At 39.8% G+C, this 19,902-nt stretch overlaps 1 protein-coding gene across 1 annotated transcript in view; it reads left to right on the top strand.

Annotated features, from left to right (window-relative positions):
* The first annotated feature begins 393 nt into the window (after nucleotides 1-393).
* RUNX1 (RUNX family transcription factor 1) overlaps nucleotides 394-19,902 on the top strand; it is a 213,031-nt gene continuing 193,522 nt past the window's right edge. Inside the window, exons 1-3 of the mRNA XM_045002420.1 lie at nucleotides 394-490; nucleotides 657-820; nucleotides 11,236-11,352. Coding sequence (XP_044858355.1) covers nucleotides 468-490; nucleotides 657-820; nucleotides 11,236-11,352 — 304 coding nt within the window. The 5' untranslated portion in view covers nucleotides 394-467. The remainder of the gene's footprint in view (nucleotides 491-656; nucleotides 821-11,235; nucleotides 11,353-19,902) is intronic.

The raw sequence follows: 19,902 nt of genomic DNA, 5'->3' as shown, positions 1-19,902 counted from the left end.
TACCTGCCTAAACACTGTTCTATTCTAAATTAATTAATCTACCTCACATAGTACATGGTGGTATTTTGGGGAGAGAGGACGGTAGGTTCTAGAAAAGAGGCAAAATCTCATTCTGCTTAAGAATCATATAATATCAGGGTTAGAAGGGACCTCAGGAAGTCATCTAGTCCAACCCCCTGCTCAAAGCAGGCCTAATCCCTAGACAGATTTTTACCCCAGTTCCCTAAATGGCCCCTGTAAGGGACTGAACTCACAATCTTGGGTTTAGCAGGCTAATGCACAAACCACTGAGCTATCCCTCCTCCCCAAAAAGAGTCTGATGACTAGCTATATGCCTGATCCAACACCCCTTAGAAGTCTGTGGAAGGACTCTGACTTTAGTGAGGATTGGATTAGGCCCAATAATGTCAGTCAATGGGTGTCAGTGTATTTAGAGTCCATTCTGATTTGGAGCCTGTAAAGTACAGATGAAACCCTTGAGGAAATACAGGTAATGGCACTATACTGGCTATACTAGCGTTTGCTGTAAACAAAGTGAAAGGGCATTATTTTCTCTGCCAGAGCCCTTACTGGGGGCCAGCAAAAAGTTAGTAGCAGATGGAATAGTAAATTATTATGTGTTTGACTACAAAGGAAACTCAAACCTTTTCTTGCAGGATGTGCCCAGTTCACAGCTGCCATCCGCTTCAATTTAGCACATCTCCAAACCTGCAATTAACTCTCTTGAGCGTTTCACTTTGTGGAAAAGGAGCAAACGCAGACAATGCCATAAGGAGTGCACATGGAAGAAAAAGCAGGCAAATCCAGCATGGAAAACAAGGTAAATGATCCCTTTAACCATTCTTTCCTTTTGTTAAGCTAGTCCCCAGCAATCCAATCATGGCATTAAACCCTTCCTTTAAAAGAACTGTGATAATAACTTTTTGCAGTGGTTCCAGGCAATTAGGCACTGACACACTCTTTCATCTTAAGTCTACTTGAATGACAGCATTCCTCTGATTTATTTAGCAATAAAGGTTCACTTATGTGCTATCAGGTAAATTTTTTCATGAAGGTCTGGCATATCACTCAACCTCCTCCCCAACAGTCACCTCCACTCCACTGTATGTGAAACACAGCTGCTAAGGCCCTCTTCCTTGGCCATTACTCTGACCTCATCCCTGGTTTCCCACTTTCTGCTGCATCAAAGTCAAGTTTTGTGTCCTCAGCTTCAAGACTCTTCATGACTTTTCCCTTCTCTGCTCTTGTCTCTTTATCATGGTGCCCACTTCCTACTATAGAAATAATACCAGCTTCAATCCGCTGATTACCAACTTCTCCCACAGCCATCTTGGAACTTTCTTCAATGCTGCCTGTGCATAGAACATCCTCCCTGAACTAGTGCATAAGGCCTTCCTTTTCTCCCTTTGAATCCCTCACCAACACCAATTTCTACCCCAGTGCCTATGTGAAATTTGCCCTCTAACAATGGCTAGGTAGAAGGCCAATTAGGGTTGTTAAGTGTGAAAGTTTTGAAAGGCACTTACCCGAGTTAGGTGCCCAGTTCCCAATGAAATTCACTGGATATGTTTGAAAATTTTACCCTGATAAATCCATTTTTTAAAATTCCCCCACAGCCTTTATATGCTGCTTGTCTTTGCGAGTTCTTTTGGAGCAGGGACTTTTTATTATGTGCACATACAGTGTCTAGCACAGTCAGGCCTTTCTCCTTAGTCTGGGGATTGTAGGCACTCTCACAATCAAAATAATATAGTACAACTTCCAACCACTATATATTTAGATATTTTTAAGCTGCCCATCACCATTTTATCTGGTTGCATTTGACTAGTCATCAAAATGGAGTTCATTCTTAGCTGGGCAAGATCCCAATCTGTGGGTAATAAAAAAAAATGTACTAAGGAGGAGAAACTTAACTGTGTTGGTTTGGGCAGTTGGGGCATTATGGAAAGGCAAAAAACAGAAATAGTACAAAGACATCAATAGTAGTGAACATGCTAAGGAGACAAGTCATTCTAGTGCTGGACTGGGAGCTGGCAAAGTTCTTTCCCTATCGTATTTCAACAATTATGGATCCATTGCTGTTGTACTAAACTTCTCACAGTGATGGAGATAGCTCTTAACTGTTACAAGCATTTCTGCCTGATAAGTAAAGTAAGATTGTTCCTATGATCATCTCCTATGAAAAGTGGCTGCTGAGCAATGCTGTCTGAACATGTAGTGGATATCTAATGTGAAGGGTTTTTACAATGTTAATGAATAATTTGGATGGTTATCTACTTTTAATTTTTATTAAACAGCTGTAGTTTAATTATTTTTATGTTTATTGATTAGTGATGGAGGGAGCTTTAATTATTGAAAATTATGCCTTTAAAAAGGTGTTCAAAACACAAAAGCAAATAATTCTGATAATTAGGAAATGTCATTTATTTGATAAAATTTAACCCCCAAAATGATCTGCCAGTTATAAAATTCATATGTCTATTAGTAGCCTGCTAGCTGTCAAGGGAAGGAGAAAACTTAGGGGATAGGTGTTTATATATAAACATACAGGTGCCCATTGGAAGTGGTCAACATATTTCAATTGGTTTTTTTTTTAAGGAAGGTTAATTTTTTGGAAATTTTCTGTTTCTCCCTCACCCCCAATCTCTCCTCAAAAAGAAAAAAAATGTTATTTTTCTCCTCTCCTCATTCTCACCCTTTTTCAGTGGCAATATGGGGAAAAAAGAAAAAGCAGAAAGTGTGAATTGAGAGAGATGAGGGAATAAATGAAAACTCCAAAGCCAGAAAAATGAAAAATTTTGAAAGAGAAAATTTTCAAATGAAAGAAGTCTTTCCTTTTCAAAACCTACAGAATGAAAATTATTTCACAATGTTGGACATTTCTCATGAAAACTCTTAATTTTTAACCAGTCCTAGCAGTTCAGGACTACGGTGCATAAAAATGTGCAGTAAGCTTTACTGAGCCACTTACCATCCTAGATGAGAGCCAGATGGCCTGCTCCTCCCACACTTGCGCAAGTCACTAGTAACTCTTGTATGTTGAAGCATGCCCTGAAAAGTTTATTTATGCATCAACATGCTATGGGATCAATTTTCTGTTTCATATTTCATGCTTTGCAACGTTATATGGCTTTTCCAGGTTACTATGGCCCATTGACATGTTTAGCCATTCAGATAATTCAATAACAAAATTCTGACTTAAGGTTTCTAATGCTTTAACTCAATGGCATCTGGCTTATAAGCATGATGAGGTTTAGTGTTTACACTGGTGGCTTTTCCATTTAAAAGTCAGAAGAAATCTACAGGTCTCATTCTAATATTGTGCTGGGTGGGAGAGGACTAAGAGAAAAGCCAGAACATTTAAGTCTTTATATCTCCTTCCAGCAAAAAGGTAGACAAATGTGAGTTTAAAAGGATAAAATGTCTCAAAAGCAGCAGATGTGAGCAGCTTCTCATCAGTCCTATCTTCCACCCCATCCACCTTCCCTTCGCAAAATCCAAAGGAAGCCTTGCCACATGATAGTGGGGCTGGAAGAAGTCATGTTAGGGTGCACTGTCCATTCCTTGCAGACAGCTGGGGGAGAGGGCATGATGTCCAGGCATAATAGGGACAGAAGGTGGCAGCATGTCTTCTTAGACAACTCTGTCACCGGGTGTAAGGGAATCTGAAAAACAGAATGGAAAGGCTTCCTTAAGTATGGTTCAGAATTTTCACAGAAGCATGTGCTTTTAGGAACATAAGACGTAAACCAGAAGTGAGCCCCAGGGAGGCTGAGTCCAGCCCTCTACCATCACAAGCAACCCCCTCATACAATTGCACTCAAAACTTTGTCTAGCACAGGGGCATAGACACAGGTGGGCCTGGGTGGGCCACAGCCATACATAGCATCCAGGCCTACTAAAATAGGGGCTGGAGCCCCCTGAATCCACAGGCTGGGAAGGGGTGAGAGTCATCCCAGGAGGGGTGTGTGCCAGAGGGCGGGTCTGGGTGGAGCTAGTGCTGGGGCTGGAGACTGGGGCAGCAGCATGTGGCACTGGCAGGAGAGGGACACAGCCAGCCATGTGGACGGACACCAAGCCAAAGTCAGTCGAAGCTCAAGCCCCGGTGGGGCCTCCCTCTCCCCTATGGTGCGCCCTGCAGCCTATGTGCCCTGGGCAACCTCATCTTCTGGTGCCTGCTGAGTAGTAAGGGTTGGCTGGGGAGAGGTGCACCCTGATCCCTCCTGTTCCCCTGCCCCTTGTCATTGCCCGCCCACCTGAAAGTCGAGGCCCAACCAGTTTTCCTGTCCTGGCTATGCCAGTGGTCCAGCTCTCTCCTCAGACTAATTAAATACTGTAGTTTGCCCTGACAGCTCCTGGCTGTTCCAGAACCTCACCCCTCTGGTAGTTAAAACCTTCCAATTTCCAGCCTGAATTTGTTCATGGCCAGCTTATATCCACTTGTTCTTGGTGCTGACACCATCCATTAGCTTAAGTAGCACTTCACCCTCTCTCTGTTGTTTACCCTCCTCATGTATTTATAGACAGCAATCCCCTCCCATCCCATCCTTCTTTTTGCTAGACTAAACAAGCCAAGCTCTTCCAGTCTCCTCTCATAGGATAGGCCCTCCATTCCCCTAAACATGCTCGTCTCTGTACTTGCTCCTGTTTAAATTAATCTTTCTTGAATGTGGGTGATCAGAGTTGTACACAATATTCCAAATAGGGTCTTACTAATGTCTTGTACAATTACAGTAATATTTCTCTATCTCTACTGGAAATGCCTCGCCTGACACATCCTAAGATCACATTTTTTACAGACATATCACATTGGTGGCTCATAATCACCCTGTGATGGACCCACACACCCAGGTCTCTCTCCTCCTCTGTCGCTTCCAACTGATGAGCACCCAGCTTGTAGCAGAAATTCTTATGATTAGACCTTAAATGGATGACTTCGCACTTTGTACTATTGAATTTCATCCCATTTCTATCACGCCCTAGTCTTCAAGGTCATCCAGCTCTTCCAGTGTAATATTCCAATCCTCCTCTGTACTGACAATGCCTCCCAACTTTGTATCACCAGCACATTTCACTAGCCCGCTCCTGCTTTTTGTGCCAAGGTTATTAATAAAATTATTGAATAAAATTAGTCCCAAAACCAGTCCTTGAGGAACTCCATGGGTAATCTCTCTCCAGTTCGATAATTCATCTTTCAGCACAACTTGTTGCCTTCCCCCTCCTGTTAGCCAGTTCCTTCTCCATCTTACAATTTTTATACTGATCCCCATCTTCTCTAATGTAACTAATAATTTCCCATGTGCCATGTGGTACTGTCATATGCTTTACTGAAATCCACATCTATTAGATCTACTGCATTTCTCTTATCTAAAAAATCAGTTATTTTCTTAAAGAAGGAAATCTGGTTAGTTTGGCATGAGCTACTTTTGATAAACCCTTTACATTACATCCCCTTTACCATTTACCTCTATGGATTTACTTGTTCTTTCCTTCACAATTTGGTCTAAAGCCTTGCAAAATGCTGAGGTCAGACTGAGAAGTCTGTAATTGCCTGGATCACTTTTTCACCCTTTTTTAAACATAGGTCCAATGTTAGTTATTCTCCAGTCATATGGTACTACCCCCAAATAGGTAGATTATTTAAAAAATCCTTGCTACTGGATTAGCAATCTCATGTGCCACTTCCTTCAATTTTCTGGGATGGAAATGATCTGGTCCCTCCAAACTGAGAGCATTAAACTCTTTAAGATTTTCTTCCACCTCAGATGTGGCAACTTCCATTTCTAGACATGCATTTCTATCAGGCATACTGCCTTCATGCACATGGTCCATATTTATCAACCTTATTGAAAACTGAGGCACAATATTTATTTAGTTTTGGGCCATACCTGGATTACCTTTAAACTCATCCACGCCACATAGCAGCCCAACCTCACCCTTCCTTATTCTCTTTTTATTTATATAACTTTAAAAAACCTCCTATTTATTTTAATTTCCTTTGCAAGAGCTAATTCAGCTCGACTTTTAACAGTTCTCACTTTAGTCCTATATTTTCTAACCTCCATGGTGTAGTTTCCTTTTCTGATCAAGCCCTTTTTCCATTCTGTGTAGGCTCTCTGCTTATTCCTAATGACCTTTTTGAGGTGGTTATTCATGCAGCTTGGTCTGAAGCCTTTCCCTACTTATTTATACTTCTCTGTGTTGAGCCAAACCTTACTGAGGGTTGCCCATGACTAGTTAGCACACCAAGTATCACACATCTGAGAGCATGGGCCCTTGCTTTTCACGGTAGCAACAGGATGTGTCTAATATGCAGACTATACCCAAGGGCCCAATAAGTGGTACTGAATTAGATGTATGTTGTGTGTCTGGAAGACCTCAAGGGATTAAAGTGATTCTAAATTGAAAGAAGGGTGAAAACTGAGAGCCTGGCGTCACTGGAGAAAAGAAACCCTTTTGTTTATGTACAACTGGTCACTTGTAGGGCAGATGGAAAAATGTGGGGCTCCCTACATTGTTGTGTCAAACCTCAAACTGAAAACCTGACCTTGAGACTCCTCCTGAGATAGACCAGTGTAATCCCCAAATCATTCTGCCTTGGGTATCTCAGCAGCCTCTGACTTTCTGCAGCTGGGTGATGATTTGCCATTGGTTACTATGCTCTTCAAGGAAACAAATAGTTTCAACATAGAGATTGGGCACTCTAAGGCTAAGTCTACACAGGGATAAAAAGCCCACAGCTGTCTCGGGTCATCTTACAGGGCTCTGGCTCCAGGCTGAAAATTGCTGTGTAGATGTTCTGGCCCCACAAGCCTGAGTTAGCTGACCCAGGATAGGTTCTTTTTTCCTTGTGTAGATGTACCCTAAGAGAAAAATACTGTTGATGTGGGCATTTTCACATATCCACATAATTTATCTAATGAGGTCATGTTCCTAATTTAGCCGTTGAATGAAATTCTCAAAGCAAAAAGGATTTGCCCTTAAAAATATCAACTGTTAGTTTCACCCTGTGACTTCTTTACTTTTTCAAAATTTGGAAACACCACCGGAGTTTGAAGAGGACATGTTCACCTTTAACTTAGAGTCAGATTTCATAGTATTCAGACATGTACAATGTCGAGACCTATTTACTTGAAGTCATGTTCCAGCTAATGACTCTAGCTAATGAGGTCATGTTCCTCAGTCAACGGTGGGAAATAAATTCTTTAACATCACTAGACCTTTGACCCCTGCCCAATACACCATATACCAAATTAAACAAATGACTAGTGGCACATTAATTTGCTCTTTCATAGTGTCATGTGGCCACTTGACAATTTGCTTCATGATGTGTCAGTTTCCAGAATTAAGTATGATATTACCTAAATATTAAAAAGCTGTTATTAGAAAGCAAAGGACTCCAGATAATAGTAATCTGATTGTTATGCAGAACTTTATTTAGAAGAGCCAGAGTCCAGATTTAAAAAATCTAGCAGAGACCAATTTTAATTAGAATGCAGTGACCATAGTAGTATTTTCATAAACTCCTTGGGGCAGGGATTGTCATTGTGAGAAATTCTTCAGCATCTTCCTTTCTTTTGTACATTGCCAGATAACCTGGCAATAAATAATGACATATATAACTATAATTATAACATTTCCATTACGTTTTACCTAACGCCACTACAGAATCATACCTCAACACATTCGGTATTTCTGCTAAGAACTGCCAGGTGTAACCCATCTTTGTAATGGAGAGCTTCCTTAACTAGCATAACAAAGGCCTAGGAATATAGTAGTTAATTCTTCAACTTAAGTTTAGAATGGACCTGAGAAACAACACTCAAGTCTGAGTTCCAGTGTGCTGTTCTATGATCCCTTTCCCTAAAGTTCAAAATGTGTGGATGTTAACAAAGCATTTTCAGATGCTGTGTTTTGTAGCAGAGTAGAAACTGCAGTGGCAGGATACATGTTGAAACACTCTGTTTTTTCTCTTGCGTCATCTGCAGTAATTCTGAGGTGTTAAAACCAGCCCAGTTGTTGCTTCTCACATAGCATAGTTATGCCATGGCTGGCGTGGCAAATGACTGAGGTGAAGGCATTAACATAGCTAACATTCAGCATGCAGTGGCACTTTGTCCCTCATGCTATGCCCACAGCCCTGCTGACCATTATAGCAAATGCTACGGCTGTCTGAGTATCTAGCTGCCTGGGTGTTTGTGAGCTTTCCCATCCCTGTGATTATTAGAACAAGGGAAATAAAAAGTGGCTTTAGTTATACCTTAAGACTGGAATCATTGCTGCATTTTATAGCATTGAGTTACTAGGGCTCCTTGTGGAAGCTTCTCTTACTTGGTGATCTAGACAATGGGATAGAAGCAAGAGCCAGGCAAAGTGGACAAAACTGATTTTTTTCCACTTTCTGTAAAAGTAAGTTGGTCCAAGCACTGCCCTCCACAGCCCTTCAGAATTTCCATACATTGATTTCACTAGAAAAGTATGTATCCTCTTGGTAAGAACTTCCTAAAAGAAATGCACATCCTATTTTTAAATGACTTTATCAAATAGAACTGAGCTAATAAGTCATAACAAATAACTTATTCAACCAATTTTGCCTTGAATCTTGCATGTCCTTTGCATGCCTGTGAACAGACTGTGGCTTTCTTGTGTTCCTTATCAAAATAAGAATTTAAAATGTATTTTTTGTGGCTTGTTTGGCCAAATTGTGAGGTGTGTTGCTGTGTATGATTCGCTGAATGAGCCACATGATACTGTTTCTGTTGTCTAATTAGCTGAGCTTAATTCTCACAACCAGGTTTCTGGAGAAAAGGCTTGTAGAAAATGAATTTGGAATTTGCTTTTCATGAGTGTTCAGATGGGTAAGCGTAAACCTCATTTTCCAATGGGCATTCACAAAGTAAAACCTATTTGCATGAGTGTTCATAGAAAAGGAACACAAAAAAGGAGGAAATATCGGAAATATGAAAGTGAATTTGTTTAAAAAAATTAGGATAGATGCTGGAAGTCAGGGTGCTGGGAGTACAGCAGCACCCTCTGGCTAATGTGGTTTCCATCATAGACAGGGTTTACCTTACAGTTTGATACAATGGCTTTCAGCACCCCCACTATAAAAATTGTTCCAGCGCCACTGAAAATTACAACAAATATTGGAGGAAGTATTTCTGCATTATTCATCTAGCTCTATTATCAAGTAATTTAGACTCTCAATATTTGGCCAACCTTTTTGATTAATGGATTATAGAGGGGGAAAATACCTAGCGTCCACATCCCAATCCCAATGTTCTTGTAGGACCCTTCTGAGCTCCCTCTGCTGGTTCAGACATAGCAATTACCAACCTGATGCTGTTCCCAGCTCTGTGTTGGGACTTGTATCATCAGTCACACTCAATCACCAAGCAAGGAAATAGGCCGACAGCACCATGTAAATTGCAGCTGCTTTAGAAACACAAGAGATAAGTCAACGTTAGCCAAATGGAAAGGACAAAGTCAAGGAGGGGAAGAGATTTTATTTTCACACAACAAAATTAGTCTAGGGAAAAAGCCAAAAGTATTGAAAGTATGGGTTTGTTATTATGTAATGGGGATATGATTCAGGTGGGGGAATCCTTATTCCTGTGTGGAGCTCCATGGATGTCAGAGGGGCTCTGTGGTTTTAGAGTCTGTGTGCATGAGTCCAATTGCAGTACTGTGGACTTAGATTGTCAGCTCTTCAGGGGAGGGACTTTGTGTTCCTTTGTGTTTGTGCAGCACCCAGTTCAATGAGCCGTGATCCAAATAGGGGTCTCCTGTAACTACTGCAATACAAATAATAGCAACATAGCACATGTGTACTACTTTTTCTTCAGGCTACACTTTTAACTGTATTTGTCACATTGCATGTGCAGGACAATACTCTTTCTGATCTGCTGTGTGAATTGGTTCATTTCCTCTATTGTTACTGGTTCCTTGGCAAATGTTTAATAGCTTAAAAAACCTGTTGAGCTCCAGGCTTCTGTACAGGTGTGAGGTATCATATTGATTTGCATTGAAGTGCAAAAAGGTAGTTGTCCAGTATTCAGAAGAGGGGAGAAAGGAGACAATAGCTGGCATAACAGTTACTTCATTGTTCTGAAATAAGTAGCTTTTTTTTTCTCTGTAGTGCTCTGACCAGAGGCAGACCAGCATGGGCTGGGCTATTCTGTTTGTAAAGGAGCTCCACTGTTTTAGACAGAAATTTAGAATGTTGTGTTCTTTGATCAATCTCTTATTCACTATATACTAAAAACTGATGAGTCTTTACTCAGTTTTCACTGAGGTCAATGGGAGCTATGCCTGGGAAGGACTGCAGGATCTGGTCCTTTGGCAGGAACTTACAATGATACCAGTCTTTGTTGCCAGCTTATACAGACTGACTTCCTTCAAGTCCTTTGTTACAGATTCTATAGGTTGAAATTCATAATTTCTTCTTTTAATTTTTACACTGCAGATTTATATCCATTTATATTCTTCTTCATCAGCTAGTGGATTTTTCCTACAGCTGATTCCTAAGGTTTTAAATGATGACATATGCATCCTCCTTTAGCAGCCGACTAATACCAGGGTTTGAATTACTATTGAATAAGCAGCAATGAAATCTCTATCAAAATAATCGGTAGTTCCAAAAACCACAAACAACAAAACAAGCAGAGTTGTACTAAATCAGCAAGACCATTTGCAGAATGAGGGGCAGTGAGTCACTTTTTTCCCCCTCTCTCTGCAAAATCTACTCTGTTTCTTTTCTCAGCATAGGGGAGGGCAGGTGGAGTGGGTAGGGCATTGCTTAGAAAGTTTTGTGTTTTTTTTTTTAAGTCGACATCACTCAAATCATGTGATCAGCACAGACCAATTGAGACAGGTTGTGGAAAGGGGAACAGTTAAATTTGTAATTTTGGTTGTGTGAAACACTTCTTTGGGCCTCATAAACAACCACAGAACCACAAGTTGGGTACAGAGGCAGTCACACAAGAGCGGGTCCGGGATATTGGTCAGCAGACAGGGCAAATCGTTTTGACTGCAAACCACAGAGTTTCGTAGAGTGGTAAGCATCATCAAACCACAACTGATCCGCTATTTTTTTTTAACAATTTCAGTGTTTGTTTTAGAAAAAGAATCTTATTATCTGGCTTATGTTGCTTCAAAGGCATTAAGATAAAATAGAAAGCAATGGCCAGGAGGAGGGTTATAACAATGACCATTCTTACTTTTTCACTTCCCAAGGTGAAAGAAATCATATATTCCCCCACTTTAAAGAGAGAGTAAGTTTTAAAGAGGAAACTATGGCTTCAAACAGCGTATTTGAGTCATTTCCTTCTTACCAGCAGTGCTTCATGAGAGGTAAGTGCTATTCAGTGCTGTTAAATATACTTTGGACTGTCCTATGTTTAAGAAAATGCATGTTTGTTGCACAGTTCAGGAAATGCTTACAATATATAGTTTTCCACTTCTGTTTTCTTTGAAAAATTCTTACTGAAGCTAATGTCTGAGGTTATTGGTTTATTAGCTCATTATTTGTCAATTCTTTAGCGATATTATTATAATTCACTTAAGCTGTTCAAATAGTCATGGCATCCTCACAAATTTTCCTTTTGTAAATCCAAGCATGTTATACTATTCATATGAGTTACACACACTACAATAGCAGTAGCATCAACCTTTTTGGTTCTTTTGGCAGAATCATTGCTTTTGAGCTACAGCCATTAAAAATAACAGCCAACAAACGGTATTCTACACATATCACAGACTAAAACGAGCACAGTACTGAATGAAGAGCAAGCTCATACGTACAGCCAGCAGAGCGTGATGCTGTCTCATTTTTGCTACTTTGTCAGTCTGGGTAAAGGAAGAAGCATGTTCACTGGAAACAAGTAAGAAAAGCTCAGAAACTTGCTTAAAGGTAGTTGCAACTCACATAGCCCAGGCGAAGAAGAGGATCAGTACATTTAGTGTTGCTTTTGATGCCGTGTCACTCTCTGATGATTCTAAATTATTGGCTGAAGCCATACCACATCCTCTGAGGAGGGGAAAAAAATTAAACTGCAATATCCAGAGAAGTCTGACTTTTCCAGACAGTGACAAAGAAGTTTCACAAGCCTGGTCTAATAATCTCACAGCCCTCGGTAGATCAGATGCTTTAATCATTAGTTATTCATATTAGTAAGCAAGTGGACTAGTGTGAGAAATGTCTCTGTATTCTTGCAGCTAGCCCCCTAAATAGCCTGATACAACTGAACTCTTTCCCCTAAACACCAGTCTTCTGACTGTTTCAAGCCATGTGTGCAGGGACATGCATATTCAGTTTGTAATGAATGCAAAACCATACAGAGATCACTCATCGATTTGGCGGTGGTGCTGTGGGAGAATAACATTTTATAACTCTTCAATTACAGAAAGTTTCCCGGCCTCAGTGGTGTCAGCGTGAGTCATTAGTTATTCATATTAATAAGCAAGCTGTGGAATGCGGAAGGCTTGTCAGCTGCCTTGTCACAACCAGCTACATTGCAAGCACCCTGTTGCTGCTGCAGCTTGGGGCCCCTTTGATTTGAAAACAGGGTTAATGTACAGAAGAAAAATGTCATCGCCACTCTCTTTTTACCCTGCAAATGAAAGGTTTTAAGTACATTTCTACTGGCATCAGAGGAGTTTTCAATCATGATGAGCTGTATGAGTCACACATTCTTACAGCATCTTCTAGCCTGTGCAGCAGAGATACTGGAGCTCTAGCAAGAAGTTGCTAACTGCTCCCCTGGCTCCCTCTGAACTAGCATTTCCTTTGGGCTACTAATAAGCAAAGGAAGCAATATTGGTAGAATAACAAGAAGGATCTTCCTGCATTTAGTCAGCTTTTTTTTTTAACTCACCCAAATGTTTGTTTGCTATTTTATCTGCAGTACAGGAAGACTTATTAAGGAAATTTTGTTCATTTGATAAGGTAATAAAGAGTGAACCCTGTGGGGCAGTGCTTGAAGTACTAATGCCCAGCCAGCCTGTAGCAGAGTTCTGGAGACAACAGGAGCTGTACCGTGGCACCATATTTAAGTAGTGTCAGGGAAGCTTGTAAAACACTAAAGACCAAGGGCCAAATTCTTTGCAGGCATGAATTGCTGAAGCTCCATGACAGGCAGTGGAGCTGTGTGAGTTTACACTAGCAGAGAATTTAGCTCCAACAAATTGTGTGCATGGCAAGAGTGTCCAACTGTATTATTATTCATTATTTATCTTATCGTAGCCCCTAGGACACCAGTCTGGGACCAGGACCCCATTGTTCTAGATGTTGCATGGACTCGGCTATTCTGATATATATCCAGAGTAAGTGAGATCAAAATGGCCCACTAACTGTACGTTAGGAAAGTTTGGGCAACAGTTCTTCAGTTGAGTTAGAAAGTGAATGTTTCATAATCACCAAAGAATAAAGCATTTAAACATGAAAGCCTATGAGAGTTTCCCAAACATGCTTTTTTTGCTTCTTCCTCTTCTTAAATGAACTTCAGACAATTTAAAATACTTAACAAAAGTGCTGTTTAGGGCCTCGGGGCAAGAAAAATAATCATTCCTCTGGACGAATTGTTCTCACCCATATTTCTCAATAGTGTTTACACAGACTAGTCATTAAAAATGTCCAAAATGGTCTTTTTTTTCCCGCCAAAATTTATTGCACTTTCTCTCTTAAGTGAAATTATGAGGTAAAAGGGAAAATAACAAGTTGTTTTCTGCCATGAATTTACTTTATCAGTCCATGCAGTCCTCTCAGAAGGAAATCCATAACTCTTTTTTAGCGTGATACTATGTGAAAATTGGGAAAAAAAGAGGGGAGTGGGGAAGCAAAACAATTGTTTCACCGTCTGTGAACAGTGACAGACGTAGAAAGCCTGACATATTAATTTAATGTGGTACACCACAAAGGATATGGCCCTTTTTCTATCGCACCACACCAGGTCCTCCCTTGTGCCACTAGGTAAAGAAATGAAGATTGTATTGAAACTTCTGCTGGAGCATCATGCATGCTGAACACATTAAAATGTTTGTCAGGACTACTTCTAATGAGTGCCTTATTTTCCTAGTTGTATGATTTCAATGCAAGTTTGGGGTGGATGGCAGGATTATAAGGAAAGAGTACTCTTAAGAGTCTTGCTAAACTGCAGCCAGCAGAAAGCACTCAACCCATCTTTCTGTTGAATATGGGATTATATCATCAAGGCTCTTATGTTGTAGTCTGTGTCTGATCTGTTCTTCCTGTGTAACCCCCTATTATTGTGAAGGTTTTCTCACTGCTAGAAACATCCCATGGAGGTTATATCAATGAGATTGCAGCAATGATATTTTTGAAGCAGAGAGAACATGAAAACCAATTCCCTCAGAATTTCTTGTGGTTAAATAATGTATAAAATAGGGATTTTAAAGCTGTTTCCTTGCATTCTTGCAATAAAAAAAAAAGTTACTATTCCCTAATGCGGCCTAATAATTTTGCCTGTTATGAAAAAGAGAATCACAAGTCTTGTTGTAGGGGTTTTTAGGGAGATGCATGTAGCATGGAATATTTTGGAAGTGTAGGTTATATCTCCTCATCTTCCCTTTGTTGTGAGGTCTGGCTAGTTATTTCCATATATGGAAGAGGTTGCTTCTGGATTTTGTCTCTTTGTTTTTTAATTAAGGCACTTAAAGCTTGTGGGTAGGTGCAATTCTCTTAGAAAAGTACATGACTTGCTGCTGTCTTATTACTTATAATTTTTATTATGGTAGTGTCCAGATTGGGACCCTTTTATTCTGAGTAATGTACAAAAACCTTACTGGCCTTGCTCTAAATAGTTTTCAGCCAAGGCCCAGCTCTTGAAAACACTTACGCATGTGCTTATCTTTGCTCATTAAAGTCCATAGCTCTGACTTGTCCTGCAGTTGGATCCAGGAAGTGAGTAGTTCTCCTCGAGTCAAAAGAGTCTGTCTAATCAGAAATTCTCTATTATCTGAGTCTAGATTATGCATATCCCCTGGTTATGATTCACTCAATAGCTTCTCTTGTTAGAGAGTATGAGACTTCCTTTCATCTCAATATTTGTCTCTAAAATATTTTGGACTAATGGTGGTATAATATGTCCTCCAACACCTATCATAAAGGCAGGTTACCTGAATAGCTTTCTTGATATCCCTCTTTGAATCTAGATGTTGAATGATATATGTGGCATGGCTTATACTTAGCAGTGTAAATAAACACACTCATTGACTGCAGTCAAGGGTACTAATCATGGTAATAATCACCATCCTTATTGGTGTTTCCATGATCGGACTTTTAGTTCTAACATAGTTTTGGTGCATGTATACATTTGGGGATTGTGCATTTGTGAGAATATCTACATGCAAAGTTGATTTCCAGTATGAAGCATCCAATACTGTAACAAACATTTCCTGTAAGCATGGCAAAGAAAGAAAGAAAGAAAGAAAGAAAGAAAGAAAGAAAGAAAGAAAGAAAGAAAGAAAGAACTCTGATGATGGATGGCATAGCATCCAACCCACAAAGTAGTTATGGACTTCAGAGACAATCTGCTGATATTTGGGGCCTCTTAAGTGTTAAGATGTGTTTCCCATTCCAAATTCTGCTCCCTTCCCAAATGCTGATCACTGCATGGCTCATCTGTGGGGGTGTTGATCCTTAGAGAATTTTCAGAAGGGAAAGAAATAAATGAAGACAGTTGATGATATCAGCCCACTAGAACCCAGTACATTATTCAGAGGATTCATATATTGTAAATATTGGGAATATCTCTGTAGAAAAGGCATTTTTTCCTCTGAGAGATATACAGCATCTGATTTTAAATTAATATTAATTTGGAAAACTCTATTCCTCCTTTTGCCCAGGTCAGTGACTTTTTTTAAGGGTGAGTAAAACAACTGTATATTTTCAAAATAGAAAAAAAACACATTGCCACTGAGTGGTGATGAGAGGTAAAGACAGTTTCTGTTCTTTGCAGACTGTCAGAGCTGTAACACAAAGTTAATGGGTGTGAGTACTACAGGGTTAGTAGTCTATCTTGTGAAAAGGAAGTTGAGCTAAAGAATCTCATAAAAACCGCGGTGTACTAAAAGAAAAGGCTTACACAATGTCTGATTTACACAGCCTCCCCTCTGTGTTAGACTCATTTTATATATCTATATATCTGTGTGTATACACACACACACACGAGTGAGTGACTGTGTGTGTGTGTTTATTTAAAAGGCTTGGATAACACTGAGAAACCAGAACACAGGAATCACTGTGAAGAAACAGGTAAAGTATCTTAAAGAAAAGATTAATTCTCTGGTTTAGTAAGACTGAAAGATCATATACTGGGCCTGGACACTAAATTCAGTGTCTAAGCAAGCATTAAAAGAAGTGATGTGCTGTGGTGGCAGGGTTAGCCAGGATTCACAAGCCACTGGATCTGACTGATTTACAGATACCCAAGATTGTCTCACTCTTTATCCTGTCACCAGCAGTGTCTCTGGGTTTCATTTCAACCAGAGAACCAGACTCTAGCTCAGAGGTACTTGGCCATTGGGAAGTAAAGATATCTGATATATATATTACCAATACATACAACATTAATGCAAAGGAAGTTGCATTATTTTGACAGATCTAAAACCTGGAGGAGCATCATACAGTTTCATTGCCAATGAGAGGTGATGCTAGCTCATTCGGGGCCTTAAGCTGGAATATTTTTGGCCCCCTTCCCCTACAACACATACTTATAAAAGCAAATAGGGGCCTCCTTCAGCCGCTCAGGGCCCTAAGCCATTGTTTAGTCTGCTTATGCCTAGTGCTGGCTCTGTGGCCAATGTGTAGTCCTATATTGGTTCTACACAGCAAAGTTTCAGTACTAATTGACCATAATAAGAACAATATGCTTATTTTTAAATGACATTTATAGGCCTATGATGTTGACAAGTTCATGTGGTGAAAGGTAAATTTAAGTATTTTATTGTGAAGCAGAAGCAGGCATTCTCTTTATCTTATCATCTTTGAAGGGGTGAGAAGCTAGTCTAGTTGGTAAAGCAAACAACTCTGACTTAATAGGAAAGCAAATCAGTGTTGAATAAAAAGGTACAGTATACACATCACTGAGCGTAACTGCACTTTAAATTTGAGTCCTACCAAATCCCTCAGTATTCACTGTGAGGCTGCAGGCCTCAAAGTAGGATTTTGGTTTCAATTAACCTGCGTGGAATTACTGGTGTAATTAATGTGCCAGCATAAGGCTCCGAATGTTAACAAAATATTCTCTAGGGTTTCAAAGTGCAGTCAAAGCTAGTGACATACCACACAACCTCTTCGCTGAAGCCTTCAGATTTTATACAACTCTGTGTATTGCAGTCTGAAAATCTAAAAGTTTATTCAGAGTAAGGTCTGATTTTTTTTTTCAAAATTACATACACAAATCCAGTTCGTACTCTTTATGGTGAGGAGGAGCACATTGTGAAACAAGTCCTCAAGGGGATGTAAATTCATTCGTATCTCAGACACTATACCAGAAATAATTTTTCAAAGAATGTGTCATTAGCCTCTGGAGCTCATTGCTACAGGATACTGTTGGGGCCAAGAATTTGCAGTATTTGTAAAAGGACTGGACATTTATATGGATAACAGTATTCAGACTTAAAATAGCAATTATTAAAAGAACAGGAGCTTTGGAAGGGTTATTAACATCCCCCCCCCAAAAAAAAACCAAACCAAACCAAACCAAAAACGTTTCAGAGCATAGGCCAACCTCTACTGATTGATGGGTAGGAAGAAATTTTCCCTTATAGGCAGGTTATTCTAAAATTGCCTTCTGAAGGATTACTGCACTTTCCTCTCTGGAGCTAGCCACTGTCAGAGCCAGGATACTTGACTAGATGTACCTCGGGTCTAATTCAGCAAACAATGCCTATGTTTCTATGACAAGCCACAAGCATGTATTACAACTAATACCCTCTCCACCACCTCCCTTCTGATCTTATGAGTGTATATAATATGTATATGGAGCTGTGGCAGACTAATAGAATGCCCATAAAGGCCTGTAGTAACTTGGTATCTCCCATGTATTTGACAGCTTCAGACTTGTCTGAACAAGTATCTGTCTAGCCCCTAGAAGAGCACCATATACAGCAGCTTTACCTCTGGTAAACTGGGAGTTAGAGATGGAAATGAGGCTAGAAATTTCTGGGTTGCCAATATAAAGTCTTCAAAGTAAATGACTTTTCTTCCACATTGGTCACAGCAGGATAAATTATGGGTTTAAGTACAAGATATTTATTAGTGTAAAATACAGAATTCACTATGAAACTGGAATATCTTAAAATGGCATTAGTAGATTTGATCGTAAGTCTGAGCAAGTAGAGAACATGAAGTTGCTAAACTTACAGCAATGCTTCCAGTTCATCCTTCATACCATCTTCAGTGCCACCACTTCTGCTTGTGAGGAAAGCTGTGTGAAATTTATCAGTTTCACTTCACAGGGACTTGTGAAACCATGTTCTATGGTTTTGATCTGTCTGGGTTTTTTACCCCAAATATTTTGTTTTGAGTTTCAAATTCCAGTGAACCCAAAACTCACTCGGAATAGTTTAGGGGGTTTTTTTTGGTCTTATTTCATTCTGAAGTCATGAAATGATCATGATTTTGAGACACACTCATAGTGTGTCCTCAGATTTGGTTGTGACTGGGATAGGGTACAGTTGAAAGACTTGCATCTCATAGCAAATCTTTCCATGAATGTGGTCTGAGTTTAAGGAAACCTGAAACCAGCTGGATTTCATGTGATTTGCTGCAAACATTTCAGCCAACCCACCCTTGTCAACCCATTGACCCTATCAGACCCTTGACCCTTTAATTTGCCCTTTTATGGTCTTTAAAGGGGAAAGATGTCCATCTGTTAAAATATTTTTAAAGCTACAAGTACAGTCCCACAATATGCAACAGATGCACAAGTTCCCCTTGTGACAAATATATTACACATTCTAAACCCTGGTCACACCCTCATCTCATTGCATTTTAACTGCTTGTATAGTGCACACCTGCGGTGTTCAGGCAAAGTATGTGGCTTTGGGATAGTCAGACATTCATAGTAGCTTTAAAATTATTTTGCACCTTTTAAAAATATATATAAAGATGTCTATATCAACAAACATATGATAAAGCTTCATGTGCAAACCTAAATTACTTTATAGTCAGATAACACAGCTTCTGTTAGCATGTTGAGCTTAGTATGAAGCATGTAGTTTCACACCATTTGCAATGTGCATGTAAGCTTTTTCACCTCTTAATGGATATGTCTGTATTTATACTTTGCACATCAAAGAGTAACAGGTTGAAAAGTTACTCATGGCATAATTCTTAGCGTGCAGTCCTGTCTTCACTGAAGTTAATGGCAAAACTCCCATTGACCAAAGTGGGGCCAAGTTTTTGCCCTTTAATCTTTTGTAGTAACTATATATAAAAACCTGAAGAAAAATTCAAGGGTGGGAACAAGGCTAACCTTGAACCTCTGAGTGTCTCCCAGTGGAGCCAAGAGAATTGTCATAAAGTCACAGATGTCTTGAACTGGTGAAAATGGGATTGTCAGAATTGTTGTTGGGGTGTGCGTGGGGGCGCGGGGAGGATTAATCCATAACATCTTTGCCCTAAACAATCACACACAACATATGTTATATAGCAAGTTTAGGAGTAACTTTTTCCTACTCGTAGTCATTGGATTATATTTTAAAAGTTAAAGAGGAGAAAAGTTACTAAGTGACTGGCCTGGTATGGTGGTGGTCCTGAACTAAACAGTGTGAGCATTGTAGAAGTCTTGATACGAGCCTTTCTTTATCACATACCATTCGCTAGCCATATATAGAAATCCCACTGATATAAGTATGAGCTCTACGCAAAAGAGCAAT

This window comes from Mauremys mutica, chromosome 1, assembly GCF_020497125.1.
Source record: "Mauremys mutica isolate MM-2020 ecotype Southern chromosome 1, ASM2049712v1, whole genome shotgun sequence".
Classification (NCBI taxonomy): domain Eukaryota; kingdom Metazoa; phylum Chordata; order Testudines; family Geoemydidae; genus Mauremys; species Mauremys mutica.
Note: the sequence above shows the minus strand (reverse complement) of the source record. Positions and strands in the feature narration are given on the sequence as shown.